At 43.8% G+C, this 22,677-nt stretch overlaps 1 protein-coding gene across 2 annotated transcripts in view; it reads right to left on the bottom strand.

Annotated features, from left to right (window-relative positions):
- Nucleotides 1-22,309, bottom strand: part of IL20RA (interleukin 20 receptor subunit alpha) — a 36,695-nt gene extending 14,386 nt beyond the window's left edge. The window contains exons 1-2 of one of the 2 annotated variants that reach the window (XM_073335214.1): nucleotides 21,991-22,309; nucleotides 635-761 (exon numbers count right to left, since the gene is read on the bottom strand). In XM_073335214.1, the coding sequence (XP_073191315.1) occupies nucleotides 635-761; nucleotides 21,991-22,075 (212 nt within the window). In that variant the 5' untranslated portion in view covers nucleotides 22,076-22,309. Of the gene's footprint in view, nucleotides 1-634; nucleotides 765-21,990 lie in introns of both variants that reach the window. The other variant, XM_073335213.1, reaches the window with a different exon arrangement.
- Nucleotides 22,310-22,677: the final 368 nt, after the last annotated feature.

Consider the following 22,677-nt stretch of genomic DNA (forward strand, 5'->3'; position numbering starts at 1 on the left):
ACTATTCAAGGGCCAAATTCTTCCACCATCATTCACATTGAATAGTATCTCAATACACAAGTGGTAACGGTGCTTCTTAAGGTGGGTAAGGGTAACCAGACTGTGGCCCTAAGCAACATTCTTATTCCTTCTGGGTCAGATATAATCCTTCACAGATAAAAGCCTGATTCTGATCTCACATATATTGATTTTACACCAGCATAATTCCATTAATTTCAATAGAGTTACCTTTAATTTCCAAGTGTATAGATCAAATTTGGACCCTTAGAAAATTTTGAAGAACAGGCATATTCTACCTTCCATCAACTATCACATCCTATGCACAAGTGTTAAGAATTTACACAGTTCTTCTATGATTTGGAGCCAGCCTCTCTATGGCACAATCTCTCTTCGTCTCATATCTCCGCAATGCCCCCATAAGCTCTTATTTTATATCCTTCACATATTCCGTCCTCACGCTTCCTTTAACTGCATCTAAACTAAGTAATAACAAAAAAAAGTTTCAACCATTTATTTTTATTTACATCTCCAAGCCCTGATTCATTCTCAAAATTAGTTTTCCATCCCTGCCTTTGCATAAAGGTGCCTTTACTTAAACTACTAGAATGGGGAAAGAGACAATGAGCAAACTTACATCAAATACTTCACCTTATAGAGTACTCCCTCTCCTAGTTCTTCTGGTGGTGACCAGTGCAGGATATTCTTCAGGTTTTTAGATTCAAAATGGACATTTCTAGGACTGGGCAAAGAACAGTACAGATCTGCTGGAAAAGAAAATTAAAAAGGAACAATATACACTAAGAATCCCAAAAGACATTTGCTTCAAAGCAAAATTTATTTATTTTTTAAAGAAACCCTAAAATGTGAAACACTTTTTTTTTTTCTTGCCAAAAAGCAGAGCTGTATTGGTCATGAAACCTGGATTATTTTCTGACATTGTCTCATAGGAATTGCCCTACTGGATCACACAAGAGGTCCACCTAGTCCAGTATCCTGTCTCTGATAGTGGACAGCACCAGACATTCAAAGGAAAGTGTAAGAACCACACAGTATGCACATGTGGGATAACCTGCCTCTCCTATTAGGTCTCACTCTAATCTTTAATAGTTAAAAGATGGCTTAAACCCTGAAGCAATTATTTCAATCTATTTGCCAGGAAGGCTTACTGTTCTGTAATCCTCTGGAGCCATTTTAAACCCCCTGGATCCTTTTTAAAAATATGGGTTACAACTCATTCTGGCTCATTGAAAAATTCAGGTTAGAGAGGCTTTTTTTAATCTGCAGTCAGCTATTTCCCAAAATATTGTGTGTGTGTTTTTAAGAGCTCTGTGTAACCCCAAAGCTCATCTCTCTCTTCAACAGAGGCTGGTCCAATACAATATATTATCTCACCCACCTTCTCTCTCTAATTGTTTGCTTTTGTGAAACAAAACTATGCATGAAGCATGTGTGGAGAATTCCTATGCAACAGCAGCCTTTCTTGGTTAAAAGCATTGTGTTGAGTGATGCTGCTGCATACCCTTATTATAATACTGCTGTAGACTACGATCTCTTATTATTATTACTGAGACAGCCGTGATCCAGAATAGTAGGCTTCTCTGTACAGTTGCTGTGATAGTAATAATTTTGTTACGTTACTGTTTAAAATGGGACATTACCTTTAACGTTACTCGCTGACACTTTGTCTACACTGGAACTTCAGTGGCAAAACTTCAGGTGTTTTTACCGCCCCCCCTCAGCCGAATGACAAAAGTTTTGCTCTCCTGCCGACAAACAGCAGCTAAACAGCCGTGTCGCTAAAAGCTGCGTAGTGTAGACACAGCCTGAGGTTACAGTCAAGATTCTGATCTTACTTACACAGGTGTATATCTGTATACCTCCATTGACGTCACTGTCTGTATTCACCCAGACATAAATGAGATCAGAACCCAACCCTATGTTAGCTACGGAGTGTTACTCTGCTAAATTACTACTCATTGAGCCAGTTCTTGAAATAAAGGATTAAACATGGAATTTAGTTTTGGTCTAATATGGGCCTCAGTTCAGCAAAGTACTTAAGTGCCTAACTTATGTCATATTTCCATGTCAATGGGAAAGCTCAAATGCTTACATTCCTTGCTGAATTGGGGCCTTAATAAGGCTATCATAACCAGGGGCCAAACCGTGCACCCTTTACTTACAACTCAATCCCATGTGCCTCCTGCCAGGAGTATTGTTTGACATCACTGGAAGCTGAGGGCACTCAGCAACACTTAGGATCAGGCCTGAAATTTCTGAAGTTGAACAACAGCACAACTGTTTGCATTATCTCTTGTCATAAGTATGAGGCTATGAGAACATAAGAGGAAATTAAAAAAAGGGAATCTGTGGCCACTCTGGACTTTTCAAGGCCCCCCTAAACTCATCCTCTAGCAATATAGTTGTAGTTCTTCTTTAGCTGAACAAAGAACCAGAGGAATGAGGAAGTAAAACATTATAATGTAATGAACAACAGGAACCTAACAGAAGGGTTAGTCCTTGTGGTGAAACCTGATCTTGTTACTGCCTTAAATGGCCTTAAAGAATTATTTGAAGTTTATTTCAGTATCATTTAAATATTTATTCTCCAGATGTGTAACTCTGAAACCATTAATTACACTTGTGACACTGGTCTATAAATCAAATCAATGTCACCACTGCTCCCTTAACAGACTTCTCTCACCTTAGGATATCCTAAGGCCAAACTGTAAAAATGAAAAGAAGGAAATATTCTCAGATTGATTTTTAGAAAGTATTATATTGTTGCAATTCTGCTGGAGCAGAGTTAAGGTTACTGCTTTTATTTGAAAGAGACTTTCTGGTTTAGGGTGGAAATATAATCTTAACTCTGAATTTTCCATTCTTCAAAATATATATAAACATTTTTGGAAGGTAATATACAGTCAAAACACTGGTATGTACCTACGTGCTTAACTTCAGCTTATAAATACACTCCACAAATCTCCTGATTAATGTTGCCCTTTTTGGCCTGAGCGGTAAGCCAATATTTGGGGCCTTGCAAGACTGTCGCAGTTAGGCAGAGAAATTAATGATATGAGTTATGTATTTCTTTGGTGCAATCCTGTATATTTACAAAGAACGTACACAAAAGCCAAGTACCCTTAATGCAGTAGAGACAAACCAACAGCAGGCAGTTTCCTTGCTCTCTTTCCAAGTCTGCCTTCCTAGTGATTTCTGTGCTCAAGAAGCAGTGCCTCTCTGCTCCCTCTCAGGGCCACATTAGGGTTGCCAGGTGCCCAGATTTTCACCAGAAAGTCTAGTCGAAAAGGGGACCTGGCAGCATCTGGTTAGATGTACTGACTGGACACCTAAAGTCTGGTTATTGAGGGTGGGAGGTGCCGAGTCACTGACCTGCACCAGCCCATGCTCAGCTGGAGCTGCCTCCTACCTGCATCTCATGGGCAGGCAGGCGGGCTCTGCATCAGGTTGCAGCTCTGGAGCAGAGGGAGCCTGGCAGGGTGGGGAGAGGGAGGTGAAGAGGATCCAGCTATGGGGAAGCGGGAGAGCAGCAAGTGACAGGGGGAAGGGAGGGAGTGAGCTGGTGCGAGGCCTTGACGGAAGAGGTCGAGCACGGGCGGGGTCTCAGGTGAAGAGGCAGGGCAGGAACAGGGCTTCAAGGGGAAGATGCGGGGCAGGGCATGGTTGTTGTCATCAATTAGAAAGCTGCCAACCCTGTATTACACTCCTGACTGCTTAGCTTGCTTTCTGCTGGCTTCTTCTTGCTTTTTTGTCTCTCACACACATCTTACAGATACATGAGCTATAGGATTATTAGGCAACCACTCCCATAGAAACCCCTCTTAATCTTCTAGGGTTACCTTTTGCTCAGACCTTGCCAGGTGGCCCACTGCCTTGTGTGGTTGCTTCTAATGTTTCCAGTGATCTCACAACATAAAGAGGCAATTAATTGCTCCTTCCATTTAGCCTGAAAGAAAGGTGCTTAGGATACCCACTTGTATTAAGCAGCTCTGTGATTTTATAGATTAAAGACCTGCTTGATGGTTGCCATTAACACCTTCCAGCATAATAAGAACAATCAGGGATGACCTGGTTTGGACAAAATAATCATCATCATCAGGTAGATTTCCGAAGATACTTAGGTGCCTTACTCTCATTGAAAATCTACCTCTCAGTCGCAGGTCTCAGTGGTAGCCGTGTTAGTCTGTATCAGCAAAAAAACTGAGGAGTCCTTGTGGCACTTTAGAGACTAACAAATTTATCTGGGCATAAGCTTTTGTGGGCTAGAACCCACTTCATCAGAAGTAGAAGATACAGGAGCAGGTATAAATACATGAAAGGATGGGGGTTGCTTTACCAAGTGTTAGGTCAGTCTAATGAGATAAATCAATTAACAGCAGGATACCAAGGGAGGAGAAATAGCTTTTGAAGTGGTAAGAGAGTGGCCCATTACAGGCAGTTGACAAAAAGGTGTGAGTAACAGTAGGGAGAAATTAGTATTGGGGAAATTAAATTTAGGTTTTGTAATGACCCAACCACTCCCAGTCTTTATTCAGGCCTAATCTGATGGTATCTAGTTTGCAAATTAATTCCAGTTCTGCAGCTTCATGTCGGAGTTTGTTTTTGAAGTTTTTTTGTTGTAGAATTGCCACTTTGAGGTCTGTTATTGAGTGGCCAGAGAGATTGAAGTGTTCTCCTACTGGTTTTTGAATGTTATGATTCCTGATGTCAGATTTGTATCCATTTATTCTTTTGCGTAGAGACTGACCGGTTTGGCCAATGTACATGGCAGAGGGGCATTGCTGCTCTGTGACTGTGCTCTCAGTCACAATTGGCCCTGACCCTCTTATTGAAAATGCCCATTTCCACCCTCCACCTTCCCTCCATTGTCTGTCTGGTGCTCAAACCCCAAAGTCCCCAGCTTCTCTCTATCTTTGAAGATCATAGTGGAGCCCATCAGGCATGATAACATCATAGGCCAGGTCTACACTATAAATGTACATGGGTAGAACTACATCGCTCAAAGGTGTGAAAAATCTACACCCCTTCAGCAACGCAGTTCTACTGACCCAGCCTTTGGTGTAGACAGCCCTATGTCTATGGGAGGGCTTCTCACCTCAACATAGCTACTGCCTCCCATGGAGACAGATGAACTATGCCAACAGGAGAAGCTTTCCCTTTAGCAGAGTAGTGTCTTCACTGAAATGTTACAGTGGCGCTGCAGTGTTTTAAGTGTAGACCTGCCCCTAGCTGTGCTGTGCTACTGTGTCTTTCACATTTCCCAGCACTCTGATGCATTCTTGTTAGGTGTCTGATGTCGAAGCTCCACAGCACACAAGATTCCAACGATCAAATGCTACTTGCCCTAGGTCACCTTGTCAGAGGCACAAAATGCACGCTGGCATGGGTGGCACGTCCAATAGGCTGAGGAAGGCTGTGCCTCCCCAAGCAGCCCTGCGTGGTCCTGCCCACGCTCCCCCAAAACCCCTTCCTGCTTGCCCTTTCCCCCTTGGCCCCAGCCCAGGCAGGCTGCTCCTCTTCAGTGCTGGTGTGGCTGGGGCTAGGGCGGCCAGGACTTGAGGGGCTGGGGCTGCCCAGCGTTGGGGGGGCCCCTGGGTGCTGGGGCTGTGTCGCCCAGTGCAGAGGGTGGGGGGAAGGGGCTGGGGTGGCGCACACCCTGCGCTTAGGGGGTTAAGGTTGGTTAACGCTAAGCCTAATGCTTACTAGTTAACAGTTTAACATTTTACATCCCTACAGAGGATCAGTAATTATATCCAGATGAAAAGGTGAAACTTCCTGACCAGGGGAACCAACTAAGCTGCACAAAGCTGGAAAGAATGATTAATATGCGAGAGCTGCATCTAAAACACCAATATACATATCACTGCAAAGAAAAAACAAAGCCAGCAATAAACTAGTCTGCTAAAGACGTATGCCCACAACCATCACAAGCAGGCTACCTCACTGCAGTGAAATGTATAAAGCGAAGGCAAACTCTCAGCAAAAACAGAACCAGTGACCACAAACAAGAGCTGAAAATTGGGAGCAATCTTACAAAATAGCGATTGTGCAATCTATGTAACAAAGGACAGATTGAGAGACAGAGGCACTTTTCATGCCAATGCTCAAAATACGAGGAAGAGCAAGAAAGGGATTTTCTCAAATTACCCGGAGTCAGAAGAGACTTCTCACTAAAAAGCTACGAGGAAAAACTGCCTGACTCCTGGAGAAAGACGGTAGACATGGCATCAGACTGCGAATCAACCTGTCACCAGATCATGAATGGATGCCACTGACAAACAGACCCCGGGGATCAAACTCCAAACACGGTGTTAAGACCTATTCTAGGTGGGTTGTAAACAAGTTTTGACATATCCCAAGGGGTCAACTAGTCTTTTAAATAGCATATTTTGGCAACACTTGTATACTTGTCAGGCCAATAAAGTCTCATTGAATTGCACCAGATAGAGAGAATCTGCTCTTGTTGCAGACACAGGTGATACCAAAACCTATGGAAGTAGAGCATCTGAATTTTATTTGCCTACCTGAACCTTTCGAAAGTTCATCACTACATGAAAGTATGTACATTTTCACAGCATATTTATACAGCAGATCTGAGTCACGTATTTGTTTACTACACTAAAATATCTTAAATATATGAAGTGTCAAGGTGGGGGTTTCATTTCATGTTTTGCTTCCCTCCGATGTGGTTTCTGTGAAGTGAGGAGTACTCAAGACAGAGCCATCACCTCATCTCCTACAGGCGATCTCCGTGAGCAAAACCCCCAGAATTTGCAAGAGAAAGGCTTTTCTTTAAAGAAAGTCACACTCCTTCTCCCCTTGAAGTCAATGAGAATTATACCATTGACTTGTAAGATGGAAAGAGTAACTTTAACTTACACACTAAGGTAATGCAACTGAATTGGGATTCAGGAGATCTGGTTTCTATTCCTGTTCTTGGCTCTGTCTATATTTGCCATCTAAATTAATACAACAGTGCTATTGGAAAGCCTATGGTAATCTAATTTACAATTATATTCCAAGATTTCTATTGAAGTTAATTAGCATATATAACTCATTCACTAGCTGCTTATTTCAGTTCCCGTCTTCACACACACACACACACACATTGAGCTCATTTACACCAGTGAGAATCGGGAGTAAATCCACAGATTTCAATGGGGTTGCCTGCATAACCGAGATCAGAAGTTAGCCATATACTCAACTTGGCAAGATTCAATACATACATAAAAATGTTCTATTTCATAGGAAATGTTTGCAATGACCTTTATCACTCCCCATCATAATGAAGCCACTTTCTGTATTTCTCTTACGAAGAAATTTGCAGCCACTACTACAGTGCAGTAGAGACTGTGTCTCCGTGTTTGTACAGTACAACAGTCCCTGATCCTGACGGTGAGCTCTGGATAATGCTAATATAAATATTAAATCATAATAATACCTTACATTTCAGGACTCTATGGCCAGGGTGGCCAACCTGAGCCTGAGGAGCCAGAATTTACAATGTATATTGCCAAACAGCCAGAGTAATATGTCAGCAGCCCCCCGCATCAGCTCCCCCACCCTGCTCCCAGCGCCTCCCTCCCACTGGCAGCCTCACCAATCAGTGCCTCCCGCTCCCTCCCTACACTTCCTGATCAGCTGTTTCATGGCATGCAGGAGGCTCTGGTGGGGAAGCAGGAGGAGCAAGGGCACAGCAGGCTCAGGGGAGGGGGCGGGAAGGGGTCGAGTGAGGGCAGGGCCTGTGGCAGAGCCAGGGGTTGAGCAGTAAGTGCCTTTAGCTCCAGCCCCGGAGTCAGTCTCTATACAAGGAGCTGCATATCAACTTCTGAACAGGCTGGCCATCCCTGATCTAAGGCATAACTGAATTAGAAGGGAAGAACAAATACCAATAAATTTAACCACATCAAATAACAGTCAAACAATGACCTTAGAGTAAACTACTGCAGAATTATTTAAAATATAGATACTAAGCCAGAAACCGCCCTTTCTCAGGTGTGCAGTCCTTAAACAAACCCACTGAAGTCTAGGAGACTACTCCCATGAGCAAGGGTTTGCAGAGCAGGCATATAAATTTGAAGTTGCCTTTCTTTATATAAGATTTTGTTTGGTCTAGAAAGCTGGTTAGCTTTAATTACAGGTCACCACCATTTCTGCACTGTGCTAGAATCATATCTTTTTATAGTGCAGTTATGGTTAGAACAGGGATCAGGTAAAATGTTACTTGTTCAATAGATCAGATCCTCGTGCATAGTTAGAGTCACGTCTTTATTTTAGTGAAAAATAGCAAGTGTTTAGTGTCTTTTGTTCCTATTAGTGCTGCAAAGCCAAGACAGCTACGAGAGACTCTGGGATTTTATCTGGGCATGCGCCTCATCAAGAGGATTGATAAAGTTCCTATTACAGATTTATTATTGCTGATGTGTGAGCCAGGAGAAAATCAGTTTGACATTCAGATTTTAAGCTGAGGTTGAAGAACTGGCATTTAGAAGACATTTGTTTCCATGTGAGCAAAGAAAATTTGACCTGGACACCACTGAAAGCTACCCCAAAAATTGAATTACCTGTGACAACCAATGGCAGCAAGAACCAAAGCCTTCTTGAAAGCTGGTCTGGAGTCAGAAAGTTGCCTTCTGAAAGAGCTAAGAACCATTACAGATTTCTCTGCCTTCAAAACAAAATAATTTATTGTTTGTATTAGAGAATCATAGGACTGGAAGGGACCTTGAGAGATCATCTAGACCAGTCCCCTGCACTCATACCAGGACTAAGTATTATCTAGACCAGCCTTGACAGATGTTTGTCTAACCTGCTCTTAAAAATCTCCAATGACTGAGATTCCACAACCTCTCTGAGCAATTTATTCCAGTGCTTAACCACCCTGACAGTTAGGAAGTTTTCCCTAATGTCCAATGTAAACCGCCCTTGCTGCAATTTAAGCTTCTTGTCCTATCCTCAGAGGTTAAGAAGAACAATTTTTCTCCATCCTCCTCGACACATTTTATGTATTTGAAAACTGTAATCACGTACCCTCTCAGTCTTCTCCAGACTAAACAAACCCAACTTTTTCAATCTTCCCTCAGGTCATGTTTTCTAGTTCTTTAAATAATTGTTCTTCTCTGGACTTTCTCCAGTTTGTCCACATCTTACCTGAAATGTGGCAACCAGCACTAGACTCAATACTTCAGTTGAAGCCTAATCAGCACAGAGTAGAGCGGATTACTTCTTGTGTCTTGCTTACAACACACCTGCTAACTAATACATCCCAGAATGATGATTTTTTTTAGCAAGTGTTTCACTGTTGACTCATATTTAGCTTGTGGTTCACTAGGACCCTCAGATCCCTCTCTACAGTACTCCTTCCTAGGCAGTCATTTCCCATTTTGTATGTGGGCAAATGATTGTTCCTTCCTAAGTGGAGTACTTTGCATTTGTCCTTATTGAATTTCATCCTATTTACTTCAAACTATTTCTCCAGTTTGTCCAGATCATTCTGAGTTTTAATCCTTTCCTCCAAAGTACTTGCAACTCCTCCCAGCTTGGTATCATCCGCAAACTTTATGAGTGTACTCTCTATGCCATTATCTAAATCAGTGATGAAGATATTGAACAGAACTGGACCCGCAATTGATCCTTGTAGGACCCTTCTCCATATGCTCTTCCAGCTTGACTGTGAGCCACTGATAACTACTCTCTGGGAATGGTTTTCCAAACAGTTATGCACCTGCCTTATAGTAGCTCCATAGAAGTTACAGTCCCCTAGTTTGTTTATGAGAAGGTCATGCGAGACAGTATCAAAATCCTTGGTAAATTCAAGATATACCACATCTATTGCTCCCCCTCTATCCACAAGGCTTGTTACCCTATGAAAGAAAGCTATTAGGTTGGTTTGACACACTTTGTTCTTGACAAATCCATGCTGTTACTTATCACCTCATTATCTTCTAGGTGTTTACAAATTGATTGCTTAATTATTTGCTCCATTATCTTTCTGGGTACTGAAGTTAAGCTGAGCAGTCTAATTCCCCGGGTTGTCCTTATTTCCCTTTTTATAGATTGGCACTATATTTGCTCTTTTCCAGGCCAATGGAATCTCTTCCGTCTTCCATAACTTTTCAAAGATTAATTGCTAATGCGTCAGCTAAGTCTTCAGTCAGCTCCTCAAATATTCTAGGAGGATGTATTTCATCAGGCCCTGGTGATTTGAAGACATCTAACTTGTCTAAGTAATTTTTAACTTGTTCTCTCCCTATTTTAGCCTCTTATCCTAACTCATTTTCACTGGCGTTCACTCTGTTAGACATCCAATCACTACTAACCTTTTTGGTGAAAACCAAAACTAATTTAGCACTTCTGCCATTTCCACATTTTCTGTTATTGTTCCCCTCCTCCCACTGAGTAGAGAGAGTAGCCAATGAACGACTTGACAGGGGGCGCAACAGACCACAACAGAAACTGCTACCCAGGCAGATTTGAACTTGTGATCCTTGGTTTACTAGGCCAATTCGCTAACCCCTGAGCTATGGCACCTAAAACTATGTTTAGGCATTTAAAAAAGTGACCTGATTTCCAATGGAGTGGAGTTGGTCTCCTCTATGTACTAATGTGGCACTGCCAGACCAGGCACCAGCTCATGCCAAGGTTCCCATGTCTCAACTGGACAGTGACAGCTACACAGTTGGAATCTGGCTGGCTCACTTGTAGGTTAATATAGAAAAACAGGCATTAGAATAAGGATGTGTTCAGTATTTAGACTCTATTGCGTGCTTTAATCTTACTCATATTTGTGTTCTATATTGTTATGTAATACTTAAGCGATTGTATTGTGAGCCTCTGTATCCATCGCCATACAGGAGAGGGACATTAATTAGTGTGAAGAGCTGCTTTTCTACATAAATTGTAGAGGAGGCCAATCAATAACAGGCAGGTGATGGCTGGATCTTACAACTGGAAACTCTCCACATCTGGATAGCGGAATCATCAAAAAAAGAACTCAGACTCTTATTGTTCTGCTCACCTCCCTGTGAAGATGAGTCATGCTAGTGGACTCCTTCCCTCAGCTGAGTTTACATCTCAGAGCACATGGAAGGAGGGGGATATAAAACCCCATACAAAAGTAACTAGGGATCTATATACCGCTTGGACTCTGGGTGGAAGGCAAGGTGTTTCTAGGCATAAGCAAGAGATACCCAGCTGCTTAGCCTGTCTTAGCCCTAAAGGTCAAACAGCACTTGCTGATTATAGAAGCCTATATATAGTAGCTTTTGAAACCTAGGACTGTAACTCATTTGTGTGTCTAGGTTCAGTCTCTAATTTCCTTTTCCTATTTAATACATCTTCATATAGCTTATTATAGGATTGGCTACAAGCGTGGTCTTTGGTATGAGACCTAAAGTGCAATTGACCTGGGCTAAGTGACTAGTCCTTTGGAATCAGGAGTAAACTGAATATTGCTGTATGGAGCAATCCTATCACAGAGATACGCTCATGTGGATGGCGAGACAGACCGGAATATCCAAGGGGACTGCCTGTGACTCCTTGTTAAAACTGTTAAAGAGCCTGCAGAGCTTGCAGGTGGTTGGTGAAATCTCAGCTTACAACTCACAACCAATTAGGGGTTTATGCCCTGTTTTTTTAATCAGTCTGCCCTGAGATTGGTTCTCATGCTTTTGCGTCACCATTGGGAGCATTACAAGCAGCACTCTCAAAAGAATCCAGTACAGGATGGGAGGAAGAGAATGATATGTAGGTTGTAGCCCAGCTATATCTTCTCTCATGTGCTGCTACAGTTCTGTGGCTGGTAAATGAGAAGGCAGGGAGCAAAGCAGAGTTATAAGGCCAAAGACCGAGGCCAGGTCTACACTACAGACCTATACTGGTATAACTATGTCGCTCAGGGGTGTGAAAAACGCATCTCCCTGAGCAATTCAGTTATTCTGACTTAACTCCCCCGCATAGACAGCGCTTTGTTAAATGGAGAGCTTCTCCCCGTCGACACAGCTACTGCCTCTTAGGCAGGTGGATTAACTACACAGATGGGAGATTTCAGAGTAACAGGCGTGTTAGTCTGTATTCACAAAAAGAAAAGGAGGACTTGTGGCACCTTAGAGACTAACCAATTTATTTGAGCATGAGCTTTCGTGAGCTACAGCTCACTTCATCAGATGTATGCCGTGGAAACTGCAGCAGACTTTTTTTTTCATATTCTCTGTGTATATATAAAGTCTGCTGCAGTTTCCACGGCATACATCCGATGAAGTGAGCTGTAGCTCACGAAAGCTGATGCTCAAATAAATTGGTTAGTCTCTAAGGTGCCACAAGTACTCCTTTTCTTTTTACAGATGGGAGAAGCTCTCTCATCAGCATAGTAGCATCTTCCCCCAAGCGCTGCAGCGGCACCGTTACTGTAGCACTGTACGTGAAGACAAGACTGAGCAGCGGGAGGAGGCACTGAAGCAATAGCAGGAAAAGAGTTGGTGTAAAGGGAGAGAGGAGATGTTGGAAATCAGAGAGAGAGTGGAAAGGTGTGATGGGGCAGAAGGCCTAGAAGGGGGAAGACAAGCACAGGATTTGTGATGAGAAAGTGGAAGAAGGCAGAGGAGGGCTCAAAGTTCTTTGCTTCAGCAGGGCTCCAAGATATGGAGAGACATGCTGGGGAAAGGCAGCATTAGTTGAGGGGCCGCTGAGAGACTCCAGGGCAGTGTGGGGTCATCCACAGGCCAGAGGAGAGAAGAAGCCAATGCATCCAGCCCTCTGGAAGGGTTGCTGGGACTGGCTCCTGGGCAGGCGGTGGTGGAGGCAGACATCTTGGAACCCAGGCATGACTATTCTTTTTGGCTAACTTTGCTGACAGGGTGAAACAAGCTGATTGTTTGTCACTGCACTTGTCATGTTTGCTCCAACTCACCGGCAGGGTTGATTCAACCAAACCTTAGGCTGCCTGCAAAGTCATTTGCTTGAGGCACACTCGGTAATTAAGGGGAAAGTTGTTATGGTCAGTCTCTATTGCTTTATTTTGAATTCAAGTGATGGAAAGTCAGTGCTGGCTTCAGACTAGTTGTTGTAAAATGTAAAGGGTGTTTGTGTGATATTAAATACAACGCTCTTTTCAGATTTGAGCAGTTTCACATTCAATGTTGGCAAAAATGACTATTTTTGCAATGGAAAGAGCTAAAACTGAATTTCTGTATGTTTTAAAGGCAAAACTAGTTTTGCCTAAAGATAAATAAAAATGGCTCATTCCTAAAAAAAAAAAAAAAAGTCTTTTATACACCAGCAGTTTTTCAGAAAAAGGTTTATTTTGAATTTATAACAAAATGTGAAAAAAAACAACCTCATGTAAGTAACCATTTATGAATATTTTTCATACCTCTCTCAACTACACTTAGCATTGCCCCTTTATCACCACTAACAACATCCAAAAACATGAGCTTCCAGTGCCCCAGGACAGGACACCACCATCTGCTACCAAAAACACAGATTCAGCCAGGAAACAGGTTTTGTGTGAGGATGTCTGAACTTGGAATAATATTTTTCAAAATTCTCAAGGCTGGAACGAAGGTGTGCTTCAGGAATTAGCCTGTGTTTTGCACTTTTAGTGAGCAAAGAGTTCGAGTCTTCATGAAAGTTATAATCTGATTTTTGAACATGGATCTGCTGGACCACCTCCTAAATTATACATATGGGGCACTAGAATGAGCCTCTCTTTGCACATGTGCTCAGCAAAGAATGGTTATGATGCTCACACTGCAGAGCACTATTATCCATTTAGCAACAATGGTCCAGTTAAAATTGATAACTTTGTATTTATTGCCTGAAGGGTGTTTCTGATCTTATTATGTGACCTATTAACAAAGCTTTCTCTGGACTAGAGTTTTTGCTCCTGTGAAATTAGAGTTAATTTATCCAGTTAAACTCCTATGCCTGAATCTCCACCTGTTCCTCGATCTAGGATCAAGCTTCTGGATGGTGCGTGAGACCTTGCTCCCCACCCCACACAATTCTCCAGGCTCACTGCTCCTCCAAGGTGTCAGTTCAATACTCCTCTCTAGCTTAGAATCCCAAAGAGACAAAAATGGCCCATAAGCCTAATTAAGGCTTCTCCATCTCCTGACCTATTGCAGGCAGCAAAACTATCAGGTCAGTCTGATATGCCAGCTTGAAAGACAGCAAAACAATCTCCTTGAACATCTATCTCCAGCCTCTAGCTAGGCTTGCAAATGGCAGGATACTATTCTGGGAGACAGCAACTCCCCCCCTCTGATCCAGCCCAGCAGAGCAGAGCACTCTCAATTCAGCATCTGCAGGGAACATATACGAGCTAAACATCTATCATTGTTTTTAGCAGTCTTCCTGTATATTAAAAGTGCTTTATGATTATTTTTATAATCTGCTGCTGTTTTTAATTAGGCCACAGTTTTAAGTGACTGTTGCTGAACATGGAATCATAAACGGGGAGGTATTTAGCCTAGCCATCTGCTTCTGTTACATATAGATACTAGAGTAACAGCAGCAAAAAAATACCTTTAATAAAATAAATCTATACAGTAGGACCAGAGAGAATGTTTTACACTGACCAGGGGTGGTCTGAGGGCAGGGTACACATATTTCAGTTACTTTCCAGACAAAACCTTAACTACTGCACTTGCTATGATCAGTAAAAGGCTACGATTCTTGGATGGTGAAACCTGAAATACTTCCAAGTCTTGTCTATAAAGCTATCCAAGGTTGAATTAAATTTGGAGAGTTGAACAGCTTCATCCCCACTTTGGTCTGCCACCTTTTTATCCAGGGATGGCAGGTTTGTATAATTTTTGGTGGTGCCCAGAATAGATCCACGTCCCCCCCCCCCCCAGACCTGCCTTGTAAGCCAATATATTTTTTTTAAATAATGTAAAAATGTGTGGGCTCTGGGGTGGGGCTGGTGATGAAGGTTTCAGGACACAGGAGGGACTCAGGCAGAGGGTTGGGGTGCAGGGGTGAGGACTGCAGGTGGGGCTGGGGATGAAGGGTTCATGGTACAGGAGGGGGCTCAGGGCTGGGGCAGAGGGTTGGGGTGTGGGGGGATGAGGGCTCTGGCTGGGGGTGTGGGCTCTGGGGTGGGGCCAGGGATGAGGAGTTTGGGGTGCAGAGGACTCCCCCCAGCCCTCTTCCCGCTGGCAGCAGCGAGGTCCGGGGGAGGGACCCCCTCTCCCCCCCCGGAAGCACACTCACCTCACACCACTGTCACTGCGTGTGCTCCCAGGGCCCCTCTCAGGTCCAGGAAGCCCCCTTGCCCCACCTGTGGTGGGTGCCGGGGGGGGGTTGCCATCACATGTGTGCCTCCTCTCCTGCTGCTGCCCCTCACTGTAGCCTCACTGGGGATGGGGCTGCCCCTTGCCCAGAGTGGGGCAGGACTGGTGACTGTGGGCAGGGGGACCCTTGTGCTGGTGGAGGGTCCTGCCAGAAAAGGGAAGGGTCCATCCGTCCAAGGTAGAAGGGCAGGGGTAGGGTCAGCCTGCCCTGGCACTAGTGGATGGGGGGCACTAGGACCCTGCAGCGGCAGTTGATGCCAGGAGCCGGCAGAGTGGAGCACAGTGCAGAGCTGCAGGGGGTAGTTGCCCAATGCCCAGGGTGCAGGCAGGGACGCTCGGGGCAGGTGCGCGGGGGTGGCAGGCAAGGCGAGGGGAGAGACCCGGCCCTGAACATTGCTGGAGCCGGGCCCCCGGGCCCTGAATATTGCTGGAGCATGGGCACCACGGGCCCATATAACTCACTGCCCCTGTTTATGTCCAAACCTCCATGAGCAACCACACGTGCCTCCGCCTTCCTAGAGCATAGCCGCTTTTAAACATTTCTGATCTACATCCTGTACATCATCAGTTCAAACATTATACACTGCAAAAACAGGATACTGCTGCACTTTCAGATGAGACAGTGAACGATAAGAACAGTTAAGTCTTATGCAAACCACAGGCAAGAACACTTACTACCTTCACAGTGTCTGACAGTTCTTGGAATCCCCTGAGAATCTAATAGAAAAATGATCTCCTTTTATCTAAATGCTCAGATCCCCATTCCTTGATGTCTATATTTTCACGGTGTACTCAAGCTGAAATATAGAGATCGCTATAAGCAGATTCAAGGTTCTATACACCCAGCAAAGTAACACTCTACCAGTCTGATCTCTCTTATGCCATTCCTATGCTCAGCCTGGGAACAGAGGTGGAAAACGGAGGGGGCAAATAGGGCTTTATGTCATCTCTGTGCTTCTTATAGTCCAAGTTCATCCAAGGGCTTGCCTGTGGCCCCTGGTCAGAGTAGCCTCAGGAGCTGTGGGTAGCAGAGAAGAACAGGAGTCCAGTGTGCTCTGGTCATGCCCCCTACGCTAAGGGCTGGGAGAAGCGTTGGGGTAGAGCCGTTCTATCAGTTGGGAAGTGCTTTGTGCAGGCCAGGCAGATTGGGTAAAGCCCCTTTACATTGCTGGAGCAGCTAGTTCAACACAGAATCTGACCTATATATCTTCTAAACAAGAATCTTCAAACAAAGGCTTATTTAAATCTAGAAATATATACACTGAAGTGTAAAATCCAGATACAAATCTGAGCTTCTTCAGTTTGGTCTGGATCTGGAGCTTTGTTTTGGATTCCCATCTTTACTTAAAACAGGTGTTTCTCTCTCTCTTAATCATTGGTCACATATTATTAGGAGGAGTTCCCCAAAAGTCACAAAATCTCCAACAGCAATGACATAGTTTGTAAGTTTTCAATAGTCTCTTGTAGAGGAACAATAAAAATGAAGTTCCACACAAGTCACAATCATAAAAACAAACATAACTATGTACACTTAAGAGTAATACAAAATATTATATGTCCAGAAAGGGGTCAAATTTCTGATGCTGTGAAAGCTGTAATCTAGAATTTACTGAGTTTTCCCCACTGAAAATCTCACTTAAGTCATCAACATAATTTTTCCACCTTGAATGATAAACCTAAATCAAACAAATCATTCTTTCACAATTTACGGTAACCCATGTCTTCTCTCAACCCATTAAGACCCACTGATCCATGCCCCCAGGTGACTTACACCTATTTTGAGGTTAACTCCATTTTTATCAATGGATTGCAAAGACTTGTGCACATACACTGTATGTCTACACAATGGCCTGTTTTTTAGATGAATGTTGCATGCATTAAATTGGAGATTCTCTATTTGACACTGTATTAGGTTAGCTAATAAATATTCTGCTCCTTTATCCTCTTGCTCTTCTCTATTTCTCAGACAACAATTACAAAGTGCTATTTTGTGTATTTCAATGCTCCCGTGACTGTAAAAGGAAAACATATCCTCAAGTTTACTTAATGAGATGGCTAGGGTTGCTTCTTGGTGCTAACAGATTCTGGTTACTTTCCAAATCATGAAGAACATGTCTTGATAGCAACAAAGCAGCAGATTAACCACAAAGAAAATAAAATCAGATTTGGCAGCCCATACACCTTTGGGAGCCTTAATTACAAACAAAATATCAGAAGGAATTTTGAGAAGGCACCTTTGAAGGTCTCATCTGGTATTCCCAAACCACAATTACAGTGCTATTTAAGCACTAATAAATAAATACATCAAAGAATTTGCACTTTGAAGATACAACCCTTCTAATTTTTGTTTCCTATAATGAAAAAAATATGGGTTGGGGTTTTTTCTGGAGGGGGGTGGGGTGGGGAAGATGTTGGTAGGAGGATTTACAGAGCTGTTCATGAAAAGAGCTGAGTGCTCTCACATGGTCAAGAAGAACTTATTAAATTCTCCTGACTTTTTTTGCCTATACAACAATGAAATCAGTGAGTGGGAGAAAAGGTCCTAAATTCTCCTCTTTCCAGAGGACAGATTTTTAAGAGGAGATTAAAGATGGATTTACAAATCTCTCTTCTCACCCTCCGCCAAAAAGCCTTCATTAACATAGCATTAAAATGTATTACATATGCGATTTCTCCCTTTAACACACACCCAGATAATTGTGAGATCACGCCCAGATCATCAGATAATGGGACTTCAGAACTGGGATGTCTAAAATTTCAGACATGTCTAAAATATCACAGCACAGTCCAACTACTATATGAACCATGCACTAAAAACCCAGACCAAACCCACAAAAACACAAAAACACCCCCCGCTACCTCAAAACACTAGGTGATCAGTGAATTTGAAAGTTTAAAATCCAGATTAAGGTTGAATGCTGCTGCTCCTCTGTTGTACAGAAGGTTGTTAAACAACAGAAAATCCAAAGTAGAGGGATTATGGGACAGCTCTTGGATCATGCCAGAACTGAGTTTGTGCAGCTCAGTTGCAAAGTTTTCTTTCAACCACATTTATGCCTCTAACAACAATCCCAGCCTATTCTAGTTCCAGACTAGGCCCTCAGGACAACTCAAGTAGTTTTAGGACTATATTATGCCCATCTGTCCAGGTCTGACAGCAGGGGCTCTCTACAGCAAGAAAGGTGCTGTGGGCACAACCCCTCTGCTGAGAGTTAAGAGGAGGATGGAATAGCTCAGCTGGCTCTACACCACATGGAGATTCCTTTACAGAAGCGTAATGTTGAGAGAGGCCAATTAAAATAGCTTTCCAGTTGTCTTGTGCTGCCAGAGTGTAGGGAAGGACTGAGGCTATGGCTCTACCCCTGAAGCTAAATGCACAGCTTCTCCGTTATTCCTTCGTGTGGTTGACTGCACACGGGACATTTGAGGGCATGCTTAAAGCAAATGAAGATGAAATTTTGGGGCAACATGCTCTCAGCCAGTGGCTGTTCTCATCTCGTGTTCTGCTGGAGGAGAACACTGAGGAGCCATTTCCCGCAACCAACAAAACTCTTCACTTTTTTTTAAAAAAAACCTTCCTCAAACAATAAAAAGCAAAAATAATTTTCTATTAATCAAAAAAGCAATTCTATGCCAATTTTATAAAAGAATTGTTCCAGGACTTTTGTGCTAGCTTTTGACCAGGAGCAATATTCACTATCTTCCTGAATACCCGGGGATTTCTCACTGATTTATATTGACAGCATCACTGCCCTAATTTCATGAATAACTGGAAGTTAGACCTGCTGCCATAATGCCATCAAAACAATGCATGGTAATTAAGGCCACAATTAAGAAGAGCCAAATCAAACCAGGGCTCTCTCTGCTTGTCTCTAGAAGACAAGTAGATCCTATGGATGCATTTAAATGGGTGAGGACCCTGCATTCCATTTACTGAAATGTCAGGGTTAATGGATTAAAGTTGATGAAGTACAGACAATTAATTGCCCAAAAGGAAATGAGCTGTGTCAAATAGAGTGCACACTCTGAACTCTTATTAAAAAAGAATTTCAAAACCATAGATGCAGGGGACTGGACTAGATGACCTCTCGAGGTCCCTTCCAGTTCTATGATTCTATAACAAAATAGGTTGTAAACAGAGGTAACAGACACCATCACTACAGATATCCAAAAGCATCCAGGATAAACATACTTATGGGCAATTCTGTTTCTCTTGGAACCAACAGGAGTTTGGCTATGGATTGAAATGGGAGCAGAATCAAGCCCTTATGGGTTTAGGCCCAGATCCTCAAAGGTGCTTAACTTCCAAGGAAATCAATGGGAATTAGGTATCTAAATACCTTGGAGCATCTGGGCCTTAGTGTTGTGGAGACTGGCAGTAGTGAAATGGAGCAAAATGAACTAGGTTTCCAAAGGGTCACTTCCAGTCCTAACATCTAGAATTCTTTGAGCTATTTTAGCTTAGAGGTGCAAAAAGATTCCTGTAAAATGCTAAGTAGCATGGGCCCAATTTCCCTCTCACAGCATTTAGCTCACTGACTTCACGGGAATTACTCTAGATGTACACCAGTGCGAGATGAGGATCAGGCTCTCATAGGTCCTCAGCACTGTGCAGTCTAAGGGCCCAATCCTGCTATCCTTACACAGGCAAGGCTCCCACTGACCTCAGTCTGAGTAAGGACTGAGCATGCACTACAGGCCTTGGCACTCAGGGTATGTCTGCACAACAGCTGAGAGGTGTGATTCCCATCATGGGCAGACAGACTCACACTAGTTCTGATTGAGCTAGGATGCTAAACATAGCAGTGTGGATATTGCTACATTAGTGGCGGCTTGGACTAACTGCCTGAGTCCAAGCCGGCCTGACCCCTGCTGAGTCCAGGCTCTGGTGGCCAGCCCAAGCCGCCACCAGTGCAGCAACTTCTACACTGCTTTTTTAGCACGCTAGCTCAACTCTGTCAATCCATGCTAGGAATCACACCTCCAAGGCATGCCCTAGGTAACATCACCTGCAAATAAAAAAGCTAAAGTCACCAGTACTCTTAGAAAGAATTCTGCGTGTAGGTATTTTCTATCTAAGTGGTTCTTATTGCTTCCTTCACTGTCTTGACTTGGGCAAAAGAAGGGTGATTCTCAGCAGGGAGATATGGGAACGGTTCAGGGTGAGAGGTTGGGGTTGCTGTGTTGAGGGAGGATCCAGGAGAATACTGGCATAGGTTAGCCAGGGTTTTACCGTTTGTTTGTTTTCTATAACACCACAATGTAGATGAGAGCTGAGTCAGGAACCAATAATGGTTTGGGGAAGAAGGGGTTGGGGATAGTTTAAAACAAAACAGGGAACTAATGTGTGTAACTATCACTGACCTGACCAGTTTGTCTATATGTTGTCTCCGTTCCCTTTATCTCTCTCTTGTGTATTCAGCGTGAATACTCTTTGCGACTGTCTTCTTCTATGATTGGCAAGTACCTGGAATATTTTGGGCACAAACCCTCTAAATAATATTTCAAAGGGGCTCCATGAACTTACCTTTGACTCAAAATTTACATTTGGTAAACATACACTTTTAATCAAACCTGAAACCAATAAATTAAAAAAAAATCCAATAAAAACAGTTCTTTTAAAATACTACTATCCTCTGTAGCATTTGAAATCCTGCAGGCTAGAGAACCTGAAAGTGAAACTAACTATAAACAAAAGAGAAAATTATTTTATTGTCTCATATGAAAGGTATGCTAAAAGTAAACAAAGAGCCAGAGAAGTGCTTAGGGTACTATAGTTTAAAAATCTTTACATTTAGTCTACAGTGTTATTAGTAACACTAGTAAGGAAATTTGTTTACATATGATATTTAAACTGTAAGTGTCCCTTTATTTGTTGGTTTAGTGGCACTTCCAATTTTTTGTAAAACTAAAAAAACCCCCAAAAAACAAGTTATACTTTATGCCAATGATTATTTTTAGATAATAGAGGCTTAGGTGAGTGATCTATCTTTCCCCCCCCCCCTTCATTATTGTCAGACAAGGGTTTGAAATAAAAGCCTGGATACGAACTTCAAATAGGAAGCTCATAGGTATAATGGACAGCATCAAAACCATCATTCCAAACACTCTCAAACACCCAGGGCTGAGTCCCCAAGCCTACCCAAAGTTCAGGGTGTTTGGATTCATTGATGTCCATTACAGAAAGCAAGCTGCAACTTGCAAAACACGGGTCCAGATGCTGCTGCTGAATCCAAATGGACAGACCTCTGCTGCTGCTGCACAGTTCCAGCTGCAGGATTGAAACCACAGGGGCTACTCCTGTGAACACCTAACCAGTAAGTTCACTTTTGTGAGCTGGCCCATTTGGCTCAAGTGCTTTCCATGAGCAAAGCTACTCAGACCCCTAAACATTTACACGATCAAGCTCTTGGATCTGGGGATTTCATCTAATAATGATAATATGGGCGGTCTCATGGAGCCACTAATTAGATGGGATCTGGAGAGCCACTCCACTAAAACGTGCTTAGCTGCAATTGGATCCCACGGGACAAAACCCTCCAAGAGCGGAAACCTAAAAGGAGCGAGTTCAGGTCCCCAGCCCTGGAGAGAGGGGGAGACGCGCACACCCGGGCCCCAGCCTGCACGTGCCCAGGGAACGGGGCAGAGAGCGAAGGGGGAAAGAGCGGCTCCAGCCTACCTTGCGCCCCGGGAGAAGGCAGGAGCAGCTGCAGCATGAGGAGCCAGGGTGCTCCCGCCCGCCTCCAGGACCTGGGGGCGCACATGGGGCGGGCGGGAAGGTCTGGCCGCCTCAGCAGCGAGCCCAGGCTGCAGCTCCCCCGGCAACCCTTGGGTCCCTCCCGCTCCGGGCGCGCCGCCGCTGCTGCTCGGTGCAGGTGGAGAGCCGTCAACACTCGGCGGCAGGGGCGGAGCCGCCGTGCGCCAGCCTCCTGCTCGCTCCCCCGCGCAGCCCCGGCCCCCCGCAGAGCTGGAGCGGGGCAGGCAAGCAAGGGGGCTGGCTGCCCCGCCGGGCCGCGGGAGAGACGAGCGGGGGCAAGCGCGCGCGGCCGGTAAAGACGCTGCCAAACTCGGTGGAATTTGGATCTGAATGAGGCTGGCCAGGTGGGGCTGCTCGATGAAGCGCAATTCAGGATGACCCCATGGGGCTGTTAAGGAAATGGCATCAGAGGCCGGGGAGGGGGGTCTCACAATAATCGGTGGTGCTGTTTAAGAAGACCAAACAGGGCAAACTGTTTAATGACACACACACCAGCTACTTTGAAAGAGTCTTATAGTAAGGTCGTAAAATCAAGCCCTAACCGTGTGCAATCTCAGTTCAATCCATTATGCCTATCCATTATCATAGCCTATGTGTATACATGAGACA

Source organism: Lepidochelys kempii, chromosome 3 (assembly GCF_965140265.1).
Source record: "Lepidochelys kempii isolate rLepKem1 chromosome 3, rLepKem1.hap2, whole genome shotgun sequence".
Lineage (NCBI taxonomy): Eukaryota > Metazoa > Chordata > Testudines > Cheloniidae > Lepidochelys > Lepidochelys kempii.